A 13,436-nucleotide genomic window follows, 5' to 3' on the forward strand; every position below is an offset into this window, starting at 1 on the left:
CCCACGGCCCACGAGCCCACGAGCCTACGGTCCATGACCCACGACCCACGACCCACGAGCCCACGACTCATGACCCACGACCCACTAGAACTTATGAGAGATTAATTAAAATAAAATACTTCTCGGCTTGACGTTGGCAAGCCTCGAACAGAGGACCTTTTGAAACACCAAAACTTTAACTTTCCACAAGGCTACTGAGCTTTTATGAAAAGTACTTGTAGTTAATATATATATATATATATATAAAACTCATTTTGAAAAGCGGTTTTGACCAAAAAATCCAACAGAAACTATTTATTAAATATTACTAGCTAACTGATGATTCACCCGACCCGACATGTGTACTATAGGATATCACATGTCCCTTGCATTTGTCCCATTTTCGGGTCCTTCTAGCAATAGTCTATTAACAATAGGTTTTTTACATAACAAACATTTAAAACTTTGTCCAAATTGATACTTACCATATTTATTTCTTATTCTTCTTCTTTTATTGTAGTCAAAAACTACCTTAACTTACATTTACATAATGTCACACAAATTTAAATCTTCTACTCAGGTGACATCCGATCTATCTATTTTACCCTTAGGCTATGCACGTGTAGCTCGTGTGAGCCCTAACTACTCCCACCTTACCCATACACTCTACCCCCGCTGTCATCACCACCTCCCTCCACCTCCTCCACAACCTCACCTTCGCTCCTCCCTCAAAAGCCATCATACTACTGAGCTCCCTCTTCCTTCCCCTCTTCTTCACCTCCTTGCTGCCCACTCTAGGCCATCACTCGTTGCGCCCTTCCCTCGTTGCCGCTCCTTTACCGCCGCCGCCTACATCCCTTCCCTCCACTCGCTCCTCTCTTACGATGTCAGTATCTCCTCCCCCCTTCATCGATCCCTAACCTTGAACCCAAACCCTGACTCTACAAACCCAACCATCTCCTTCCCTTCTATACAAAGAGATTTGCTCTAGCGATCCCCACATCAACGGGGCGGCGGAGGTACTCCCCATGCGATAAGGCATGTGCTTTCGATTGGGTTAGATTGGAGATATATCAAGAAGTTCATATCTTTCTTAAACAGAAAATACCAAAAAGTGTTATGTCAGCAAGTTAAGATAGATTTGATCGAAAAAAATAAATATGCTAAATATCTATTTGGATAACAATTAAGACTGTTTTGGTGTAAAACCCTTAACAAAATTTTATATTAGTACGAGCGAGAGATTTACGTCACCAAATGCTGTCCAAATTGTGAAAAGTAGAAAGTGATTGAAAAAAATAAAATAAAATAAATACCAAGCTTTATAAATGTCAAGTGCAGCGCACACGTGCCAGTCTGCTGTAAGTTAGCTTGAGACTCCCGCGCGATTCCGCCGAGTCGGCAATCTAGGGCTTTTTGTTTCTTTTCTCCATTCGTCACCGGAGAAATCGAGGCGATCAATCTCTCGTCATCATGGCGCAAAACTACGACCGCCACCTCAAAATCCCCTCCCTCCCTTTAAAACCCCAATTCCCCCGTTTCTTCGGCCGAAATCGCCCCAATGTCTTCGTCTCTCCGGCGATCTCGCTTCCGGGTTCGGGACCCAAACGAGGATCCGATACGCGGCCGATCCGAAGAGTTCATCTGACTCCGGCGAGGTCGAGGCTGATCTCGAATCTATGACCGGAAAAGTACGGTTTTAAAAAAAAAATTAATTTGTTGTGTTTGTCCTCATATTTTGTGGCAAAAAGTTGTAAGTTTGGTTGTTTTGGTTGCAATTGTAGGGGATAAAGCGTCTGTGTTCGGAGCTTCTCGAATTGAAGAAAGCTTCGGATGACAAGTTCCAGAGGAGTGTGTATTCGAGTTACTCTGCATTTGTCAGGTTAAATGTTTACTTATGTATTGATTTTCCATCAAGTAGATGATAATACATGGCATTTGAGTAAAATATTAGTGTAAAGTATAGAATCTGAATTGGTTGTTGATTCATAGCTAACAATCAAAGTGATATGTATTGTTGGAGGGAAATTGTCAGAGGAATAAAGAGGCGCAAGCGTCCAGGGTTTGTATCTTGAACAAGGCGGCATGAGACATGGTGCATTTGTTATAAGAGAGCTCAAGAGATGCACCTATTTTGAGAGAGAGATTAGGAAAAAACATAGATAGCTAAGTTAGATAAAGTTGGACAGCCGAAACCTCTTGAAACTGGTTTTAGAATAAGAGATTCTGCCAACCACTAGATCACTATAGAATCAGTTATAGTTATTGAATTATTGGGAAAGATGATTTAATGTTTCAAGGCCAGAGATGCGTTTTGAAGTTTTACTCTAATGCAACAGTAGTTAGGTTAGGGGATTGGTTTTTGGGGCTTAGGTCGCTTATTTGTCTCACCTTTTTCTTCTAGAAAAATTCCAAAATGCTCTGATTTATGTATGTCCACTATAACTCCTCCTGTAGGGATGTCTATTTTTGAGTCAAAAGACACTTACTAGCCATGAAAGTAACAAGTTGTTATGCTTCAAGAGCGCTTGACTGCTTAGTGCTTATTATACAAAGTGGATTAGTTAAAGCGCCCTGGTATTGTTGGCTACCCCTCTCAGCTCCTGGGTACACTAACCATGCAGATGAATTCTATTTCCCCCCCAACTTCTAGCAGAATTTACTCTATCGTAAGATGTGATCTATCACATTATACGTAGAAACCCACATCAAGAGATCTGTATTTCTTGAGTTCTGCATGTTATGATGGAAATTGTCCATCACAAAGCATAAGTTTCAATTTGTTCTTTTGTTTGTACATAATACCGACTGCTTTATCTTCACCATCTGCAGAATATTGGAAGAAGTTGGAGGTGTAGAAAACGAAATCATCGAAATGAAAAAACATGTCTCAGCGGAGATGAAGCTTGTTCAAGCTCTCACGAGCAATCTTTATGCAGATATCATCACCGATGGGTTAGAAGAAACAAAGGTTGACGATTTCGGCTTTATTTCGCCTTCTAGATTTGAGATTCACATGCAAGATGTTTTGGTAACAATGGACATTCTTCTATCGGAGTGCCGATTAAAGGAAGCTCTTGCTCTGTTGGAGAAGGAAACTATCACCTTACGAAAGTTCCAAATTGAAGAAGATTGTTCATCTTCAATTATCATGTCCTATAAATATGCATTATCAGAAAGGAGAAAGAGGCTCTCTGACCAGCTTTCTTTTATTGCTGAACACCCAAGAGTGTCTCAACCAGAACTCCAAAAGGCACTCTCTGAACTCTGTAGGTTAGGCGAGAATCATCGGGCAAAGTCTTTACTCCTAAAATTTTATCGTTCACGCCTTCAAAAGAAGGTGTTTGAATTGCAGTGCTTGAAACCGTGCTTATATGGAACTCACATAAGGGAGCTTGCAAAGGCTGTATTCTCTACCATATCTGAAGCAGCAAGTTGTTTTGTTGTGTTGTATGGTGAAACAACTCCTTATAGTTCAGAGCTTATTCTGTGGACCAGAGAAGAAACCGAAACATTTAGTCATGAATTTTACAAATACGTCAGATCTGTTTCAGAAACCAACGAGGGCATATCTTTGGCAATTGAGGCTGCAAATAGTGCCCTTAATCTTTGCTCTCTTTTAAGATCTCAGAGAATAGACTTGGTGTCAAAGTTAATGGAATTTATCAGGCCTTGCATGGAAGAAGTATTGCAGATGCATTTGGAGCATTTTAAAAGAGTTTTCCATGTTTTTACAACCTCAGATAATTGGACTCTGGGTAAATTTCTCAGCTTAGGAATATTGAGGGACATGTCCTCTCTTACAGGGATTGGTGACAAAGTGGAATATTGCCTACTTACTAGCAGTGGCCGAAAGTTTGTCACCCTAATGCAGGTATGCGAAGTATCTTTCTAATTGCTTAACATTAAACGAGTGTGGTGTACCCTACTAAAGGATATTAAAGTAAACTACCAGCAGCTGTTAAGATTCAATCGCACTACTTAAAATTTGGATGAAATATCACTTGGCATGCAATTTGAAGCAGGTAAAATGATTTGGGGGTGTAAATTAAAAGATGAATATTTGAGGGGCTTTATGTAAAATTAAGATGTATTTTAGGATCTAATATGTAAATACAAAGCTACAAAACTAACCAAAGAGCTGAAAGAATGTATAGCTTCAATTTGGCTTGGAAATTCAGTACCGTAAATGGAAAGTTAATGCAATAATAGGTGAATAAACATTAGAAAATTATAACTAACATATGTTCTTTTAAATTTCACAAAGAATTTTGTTGAGAATTTCATAAAGAACTTATAAGGTAATGTGCAAACTGTATTGAGCTTTGAACTAAGATCTATAAGGAGGTTACTAGAAATTTAGGCCTGCACATTTCATGACATAAGTGTCCTAGAATTGTTCAACTGTTTTGAGAATGAAATCAGTTTATTCTAGTAGTTTCTTTTATTTTTATCATTTGGAATGCAGTGTATTCAAATTCTACAGAAATTAAGATTCCTTGATCCATGATACCCAAAATAATAGCAATATCTAGTAGTGCCAAGTCATGTAATTGCAGTCCCTTGCAAGTCAATTAGTCACTGTAGTTTCCTATAGTCACTGTAGTTTCCTAAGTTTACTTGCTTCATGGTTGTGCATAACTGAACTTGATTCTCTGTTCTATTTTCTTGTGCATTTTCCTGTCCAAGAAGTCATTACAGTTATTAGTTCGTTAAAACCAACTAATGTATAGGTCAATCCGGAATTTCTGATATATATATTTTATTTAAATGCCATTAGTTAGCTTCGGAAGTTTAGATTATTCCTGATGTAATATGAGAACAAATTGTTATTTCTTTCCTCTTATTTTTGTTCAGGCAATTGTAGATGATGTTTCGCCCTTGGTTGTTCTCAAACTGCGAGGTTCAATACTCAAGGGCCTTGCTGGCTTGTTCAGTGAGTACATTTGTGCCCTTGAAAGAGCTATTCCACCTAGAGAAAATGCAACAGAAAATGGCTCTCCAAAAGTTAACTCTGCTCAATCCCTTCAACAACAACTCTCACTTTTAGCCAATGCCTCCACGCTGGCGCATTTCTTCCCAAGTATTGCTGGTGGTATCATTAAGGACAACAAATTTTCGAAGGATGATTTATCTTTTGAACAAACCGAGTTTTTTTCACAGAACGAACTTGATGACTGTATATTGTCAATTGGGGAAGCTGCAAATCAACTGCGATGCTATTTCTCTCGGCAATTTGTGCTCTGGGTTATGTCTCATGAAGATTATGAATCCGAACCATATTTGGAAGAATGGTTCATACATATCGCATCACAAGATCCGGTGCCTTCTTTTGTCTTTCTGGTTTGTCACCTCTTCAAGAAAACTTTTGCTCCTTATTTCTTAAATTTGATGAGGTTGCAATATTCCCTCTTTAGTAAGGAGAAGCAGAATTTTAGTAGAGTTACATATCTTTTGAAAGCATTACGTTGCATTATGTTACTCAAGAGATCTTGTCGCTTCTCCATGTACCAGCCATACTTACTAGCTAGTGATTAAAAAACCAGTAAATCTATTAGCATTGGAATGCAGGATGATTGGTCTCAGGATATGTTTTGATAAATCTGCAACTTTTCTATGGGATTAGTCAGCCTTGTGGTATCTACACTGCTAAAAAATGAGGTATCCTAGACGGAAAATTCCGTCTAGGATACCAAGAATTCCGTCTAGGATGCGTATTCTAGACGGAATTCCGTCTAGAATACGCGTCTAGTTTATTTCCGTCGGTATCCTAGACGGAATTTTCCGTCTAGGATACATTTTTTTTATTTTTAAAAAGCATTCTAGACGGAATTTAAGCATCCTAGACGGAATTTCCGTCTAGGATACTCTGCTACAGTAAATTTTTTTTTTTTTTTTTGCAGATTCTACTTTGAGTGTATGTACACAATATTGAACAACAAAAACTTATATTCATATCCAACACAATCTAATTATATTCCAAAATCAAATCTCATTATATTCAAATAATACATTCACCAAAATAGTAGAGAGATACATAAATTGTTTACAAACTTTTACATAAATTATTTAATAAAAATTCATGATTTATAATGCGATATCAAACCAAGAGAAAACATTTGCTGGAGATAAGCGAACAAAGCAAAAGAATCGCTTCAGAGATAGTAGTCAACTAAGCATTGTTGATGAGGTACCACAGTCCTGAAGCAAGAAGCCACCACATTTGCCATCTTTACATCTATAGCCTTCAAGAAGAGCATCTTCCTTAAGTTCCTCACAGAGACTGTGGGACAGTTTTGCAGAAAAATAGTCGGTAAAGGCAAGATTGCATAAAAATATCTTGGCCAAGAGAAAAGGATAAAACGAAAAATATATTATACTAAATGCAATTAGTTTAGCAAAAAGAAAAAAAAGAAACCTTAGTACAGCGAGGACGGTTGCAAGTAAAGAAATATTGCTTTTTGAGATCATTCTGCCGTGTATTCGTGGTTGCAGCAGTTTCTATATAACAGAAATCAGTTAAGCCTTGCCTTTGAGAAGTTAGCCGTTATCTCCTTGAGGTTAATCTCCATGTGAGGAAGCACCAACTTAACAAGGTTAGCCATTTGAGCATAAAGCACTAGTTGTTTCTCCTTGATGTCAGACATATCTGGACAAAAACAAAAAATCAATCAATAAAATAGTGGAAATCCATTATGAAACTTATAATGTCTGTTAAAATGCAAAGATAAAATTTATGGTACGAGAAACCAATGCACCCACAAAGCCATAGTTATCCATTGGAGTAGTCGGAATAACCTACACAAAGTAAACTCATATAAGAAACAGTTGTCTTACATAGCTAGGCTATTTTGAAATTGTTTGAACTTCAATCCATCAAGTATTTGAAGATCGCTAGTGCTGCAGTGCATGAACCACTTCCGCACATATATCATATCATAAAAGTACTGGAGACCATTAATTTTTGGGAAGGGAGGAAAAATAGCTTTGGTGCTAGCTAGGATCAATGGAGTAACTTGCCCACATGAGAAAATATACAATAGGAAGTTTCATCTTGAGGTTATTTTCTTCACCGTCAAAATATTGTTGGTACAACATAATCACAAACATTGTGACGACAACATCCAACAGTAACAGAGCACGCAAATGCCAATAGGTAATGGCGTAATGCTAAGTCATTGCAAGTTATCATGACAATATCCAAGAGGCTAATCTTGACAGTAAAACCATAATTGTGACACATTAAGGCATTTATCACAACAAAATCAGGGTGCGCCATGTATATGCTGGCAAAGACTTTGGACAACCTCAAGAAGGCTTCTGTGCGTAGGATAAGTGATTTGACAAAATATCAAAATGATAGATCCACTATAAAACCAAAAATAATTTGAGGGTACAAGAAATAAGCTCGAACCTATGTGAACTTTAATAGAAACATCTATATTCCATATAGGGTAAAGGTGAATATCTTTCACCCCTCCTTTTGAGAGACCTATATCACTTTGAATTTCAAAAACATGTAAAGAGAGTTTGTGCTCACTACTCAGGCAATTTCAGCTAATGGGGAAAAAAAAGTTCTCCAACAACTAGATATGACAATAAAAACAAAAGAACAAGTGCTTACACCACACTTGGATCAATGAGTAGTAACAAGTAGACTATTAGTCATGGGGCTAGTTTCATAAAAATTCATGATTTATAGCTATTACTCGAAAAAAATAAAATTTTCAGTCACAACAACTATTATAACACCAAGTCATAACTTCTAGGTATTAGTAATTGATCCGAAGCACCCATAAACAGTGCTCACAGGAGCATAAGGTTTTGTTAGTAACAAATCAAAGGTAATAACAGACCTTATGATATCCTTCTATTTTCTAAACCAAATTCAAGAAGTAGATATTTGAATCATGAAATTTTCAGATATTCGAGCAAAACAAATGTGCAGCATCAGCTAGCCCCATGACTATAAACAATTTTCTCCCATTATGATTCATTTCCTCTGACAAATCAAAGTACCCAGTTAAAGAAAGTAAATAAAAGCAAAGATTACCTCAAACTCAAGCTCTGAACTCTCGAAGGATCCAGCATGCTGAACACCTGCCCTACAAACGCCGGCTCGACGCCGCCGCCGCCCTTGGACCTGGAGCTCAACCCCTCCATCCTCACGCTCGTCGCCAAGCTCCTAATTGCCGGCGACGACGCTGCCGAGGCCGAGGCAGAGGGATCCTCTCAGTTATTTTAGAAGGAAGTAGATAGAGAGGGGAGAGGGAGGAAGAAGGGTACGATCACGGCCGACTGTGGCGGCGGAGGAGGAGATGAGGTGGCACGCGGAGGAGAGGTTGTGGGAGTTCGGGAAGGGGTCCGGTGAGGAAGAGAGGAGGCGGGAGAGGTGGTGGAGGCGGAAGGGGTCCGGGGAAATGCCTTCGACGTTGAGAAGGCAAGTCCCTGAGCTTGGGCTGAGCCCTGGTCCAGATCCAAACTGGTCTTGGAATCTTGTAAAGAGATTCTTGAGGTGAATCTCCATGAGAATGACACTAAAAATCAGTTGAAATACTGTAAGATTCAAAAGTTATAATGAGTGTAGAATCAATATTTTGCAAAGAAGAACTCAGTTTCTTAGCTAGACCCCGGAAGTATAATATAAATAACTGCAATTCCAATGCAGATTACAGAAAACGTAGAGCTAAAAGATTGAATTTTTCATTTCAAACAACTGAATCCCTAAAGACCCTCAATTAAAAATCTCTATAAAGTGAATTCGAAATGCTAAGAAAAACCTAAATTACTCTGAATAATGAAAGCACCCAATTCAAGGGGAGTTCCATTTCTAGTTGGCGTAATCAAAATCGCTAGACATGCCCAAAAGACAGGATTTTTATGCTTCAAGGAGTGAATTGAGATTGCTCAACAACATTATGAACATAAAAAATCAGAAATCTAATGAGAATGAGAAAAACCCAAATCGAAATGAGGCTGAGAGAGCACTCACCAGTTAGCTAGAATCAACAAATCTGCTGATGTGCACAAGATGAAAGCCTCCGAGATGTTGGCTCTGGACTCGGGGGAAGCCGGGGGTCGTCGGAGGGCTGATTGGGCGGCGGAGGGATGTCGGGGAGGCGGATGGTGACTGCGGTTATGAAAGGTGGCAGGTGGAGCGGCGTTGCTGCTGGTCGGAGGGGTTGACCGGGGTGGGAGGAGCGGCGGTGAGAAGAGGAGAGGCGGCTGGTCAGGTGTTGGAGGGTGAGCGAGGCGATGGTGGTGCTGGTCGTGGAAGAGGAGCGGTGGAGGAGCTGGTGGCGGATGGTGAAGGTGATGAGGAGGAAGGGGATGAAGGGGCTGAGGATAAGGGGATTTTTGGGTGAAGGGAGGAGAGAGAGAACGAAGATCGGTATTTATTTTGGGTTGGGGGAGCGGAGGATTTTCGATTTGCGGGGGAAATTTTGGTTTTTATTTTTTTTATGTGAGCCAAAACATCCTAGACGGAAATTTCCGTCTAGGATACATCCTAGACGGAAATTTCCGTCTAGAATACCTGTTCATATAAAAAAAAAATTAAAAATAAATTAACCGTCTAGAATAACATTCTAGACGGAAATTTCCGTCTAGGATGTTTTATCCTAGACGGAATATTCTAGACGGAAATTTTCCGTCTAGTTTAATACAAACTAGACGGAAAATTTTCCGTCTAGAATATTCCGTCTAGGATAAACGATTTTCTACTAGTGCTATATGAATTTTTTACATATTCTTGCAATTTTTTTTGTTTACTGGCGTGTACTATTTCTGCTTGGTTCACTTGTACGTTGTATGAATTGTCTTCTAATGTTGTCTGTTGGATACTAGCTTGTGATTCTTTTTAAGCTGCAGCCCCCTTTCTCTGAAACGAAACAAAGGGTGAGTCTTAGTTGAGCCTTAGTAGTGCAACAGTAATGTTACTCAATCATGACCTGGATGTCACTAGTTCAACAAGTGGGAACAGCGTTCCGATGATAGGAAAGCAATGATCCATATACACAATTCTTTCAGACTCCCGTAGTTACCTTCTCCTAACTGAATACCAAGAAAATCCTGATTTTGTTTTGACACCATTGAAAAACTTCCATAGTTTTGGCGACTTTCATTTTGTTTTTTTGTAATTAAGATGTTTCTTTATTTGTTTATTACTTGTCTGACATGTTTATCAGTTGCTGTTTGTGCGGTTGAGGCAATTGGAGCAACTTTCGAAATCCATCTTTATTGGTGAGAATGGGATGATCAAGAAGCTACAAAAAGAGATACTGGATGTTTTGATTGCGTGGCTCTCTAAGAACCGGGAGCTCTGGAGAAAAACTGTGAAATGTTCATCTATACGGCACTGTGGGTGCCTTGAGCAGGTATATAATCCACTCATTTTCTTATAGTATTATATCTTTGACATGGATTACTGACAAAGCTTATTCCTGAAATAAACTTAAGATTTTCACTCTAATGTTTTGTCAGTGAGGACGCTGATGATAATATTATCACATTCCATTGATTTTTCCTATGTTTAATGCAACTGAAATGGTTGTTCTTGGAAATAATAGAGTTGTGGTTTCTATTTACGAGTTATACTCCTGTACTTCTATATGATACACCATCCATGAGTTGTTAATTATATTTTTTCAATTTCCTTATCATTTATCACGCCTTTTATCTGCTAGCTGTTATTTTTGTTAATATATGTCTATTTAACTGCTTATATTCTTGATGATACAGGTTTATCTAGATATGCATTTCCTGATGGAGATTGCGATACTTGGAGGATACTGTTCAGATGATTTGGTAGTTGCAGCAATGGATTTGATAGAAGAAATGGAAGCAGAATTCACTAAAACTTGTTCCAGTTTGAAGAGGTAATACTTTGAAATTGAATTCATCAAATTTAACACTTGGAGTGTGGCAATATGTTACACCCAAGTTGTAAGTGAGAAAAGAGGTGGTAGAAAAAGGATTTCAATTATGGACTTACCCTCGATTTGTTTTTGCCCCCAAGGCTCCATAAAAAGCGACCTATTTGTATCCTTTGTTCCCAAGAAGAAAAACAGACTTTTGCATCCTTCTCTATGTTCCTTTTCTAATCTACTTAAACAAGTATATTTAAGGGAAAATATCAGTGAGTTCACATAAAAATCATCTCGATGCCAAAGCTACTTGGTTTCCTTAATCTTTCATGTACCTTCTTTTGGCTTTGTAAACTATGAAATGAGGATAATCTTACTGTCGAATCAAACCATGATGGAACTAGATATTGGACAATATACTTCTTCTGTTTACTTGGCTATTTCTTACATTTTTGTTTGAGAACTTCTTGTTTATTTCATGTTGTGTCTGTGCTTCTTAGGTTGTAAACGTTTTCTGTAACCAATTGAACTTCCTAGGTAAGTGGGTTGCAATTAAAACTTGGTTGAAACATCTGATGTATTGGATGTGGGCTGGCGTTAATGAGATTTGATCCTCAAAACCTCTTGTCTTCTGCAAATAGAATATAAAAACTAGGCTGTAGCCTGATGCATACGTGATTTGTAACCGCAAACCTTTCGCCTGCTTCAAATATATCGACCTACCAGTATACTTGCAATGCGGTTGAAAACATGCTATAGTTATTTTGTCTGCAACATGGGCAATTGCGTTGCTTACAGCTAGAAATGTTAGTTAGGTACACAAAAGCATATAAATACCCTTAGTTAGCATATTCCTTGCCATAAAATCAGGTAAATATCAGAAAAACCCCTTAACTTTAGACAATTATCAGNTTAGGAGGTTTTCTAATAAAATCTCAAAGTTAAATTGGGTTTTTTGATAACCCTTAAGCTTAAAGGGTTTTTTTTGTTATTTTGAAAGTTAAGGGGGTGTTTTCTAATAATCTACAAAAGTTAAGGGGGGTTTTATGATATTTATCCCTCATAAAATCATCAATCTCTTTTCTTTTCTTCTTTCTTTTGAGAGAAAACTCGATGAAGCCCTTTGTCGCTTTACAGATCTATCTGCGCAGCTACTCATCTCCATCCTCAGTTCTACATGCTAATGTCAACCTGATTGATTCAAAACGCACATTGAATGGATTTAAACAATCTCATACCTAAATCATAAAGAGTACTGTCTTTGAGTAATTGGGCCTTCATGGTTTTAAGCAGTGTGCAGAAAGCTGTTTAGGCTCTGCGTTATGTAGCTTACTACTTAGAAGGGAAATGTCATTAATGATTGCCAATTCTCTGGATACAATAACTTTCAGCGAGTAATTGGTGGCATATAACTTGCCAGATTTTAGTGCTTTATTGCATCGAAATTCATTTTCCCCAGCTTTTGCAGTGTCGTGCCTGAAAGAGACTGGGCTCTGAATGCTGCCAAGTTGGCAATTAAGAAACTTCTGGAAGTTGAAGCTGCAAATTCTGAGTCTGGAGTGGAATCAGCGGTTGCTTCTTTCAGCGACTCTAAAAAAGGAAATTGCAATGATGAATGCCCGTCTGATGTGGAGGAATTGATAAATATCTCAGAGGGCTCAAAAGCCTTATTGGATGGCGAATCAGAAAGTTCTGGGGATGATGATATCTTAAGGTTAACTGACATAAAACATACAGTGGCCGAATCATTTGTAGGACAGCGAACCGAAGTTATATCCAATGAATATGATGATGATGGATACGGGAGTCCTACAGTTCCTTGTTCAGACAGAGAAAAAGATACAAACACGGCCAATATTGGGACAGATGGCCTATGTGAGGACATATGGAAGCTGGAGCTGGAGATATTTACAATAAAAGACAAAGTGCAAGCCGTTCAGAATTCGGCTGATTTTGATGCTGTTGTAGCTCAACCAAGAGAAGAAGAACATCTTGAAAATGTCATGTCAGGAGAGCTAGACGACATAAAAGAGTTGGAAACGGAAGTGCTCACAGAAAAATTTGATGGCAAATCCATTGTTAGTTCGGATGAGTCTAACTCTTCAGCTAAACTAATAACAAAAGATCAACGAGATACCTCTAATGAGTTCGGCAATGAGAAACTGATGGTTGTGCTTGAAAGCAATGATGAGCATTTTACTGTGTCAAAGGAGCTTGTACAGATTGATGGTACTGAAGTAGAAGATGAACTGGGGAAAGCATCTTCTGAAGCTAGTAGCCTCCATTTGGAGAAAAGATTTATTTTGCTTGAAGCTGATGCTAGTTTGTTCACCGAGATTGTTCAAGGCAACAGTTCTAAAAATCGAGCTGGTGAATATTTAGTTAAGGATGAAACTAACATGCACGAGTCTGCACCGGGAACCGATGAAGAAGAAAAACTACTGTCTGTCAAATTTTCGGAGCTGGGTTTTAAAAGTAATGGACAGAAGCAAGAAAATGATATTGGCAATCTTATACGCAGCGTAAACACTTCGGAGAGTCCAGTACAACAGAGAGCTGGACGAAAGCGAAACAAATCGACAAATTTTGAAA

General features: G+C 38.5%; 1 protein-coding gene across 1 annotated transcript; it reads left to right on the plus strand.

Annotated features, from left to right (window-relative positions):
• LOC109849830 (exocyst complex component EXO84B-like) lies at positions 1,358 to 13,429 on the plus strand (the record flags this gene model as incomplete). The annotated part of the gene is made up of 7 exons (XM_020419713.1): positions 1,358 to 1,670; positions 1,764 to 1,861; positions 2,812 to 3,853; positions 4,837 to 5,322; positions 10,167 to 10,355; positions 10,720 to 10,856; positions 12,304 to 13,429. Coding segments are annotated over exons 1-7 (3,090 nt in total), but the record flags the coding sequence as incomplete, so codon positions are not given.

This window comes from Asparagus officinalis, chromosome 7, assembly GCF_001876935.1.
Source record: "Asparagus officinalis chromosome 7, Aspof.V1, whole genome shotgun sequence".
NCBI lineage: Eukaryota > Viridiplantae > Streptophyta > Magnoliopsida > Asparagales > Asparagaceae > Asparagus > Asparagus officinalis.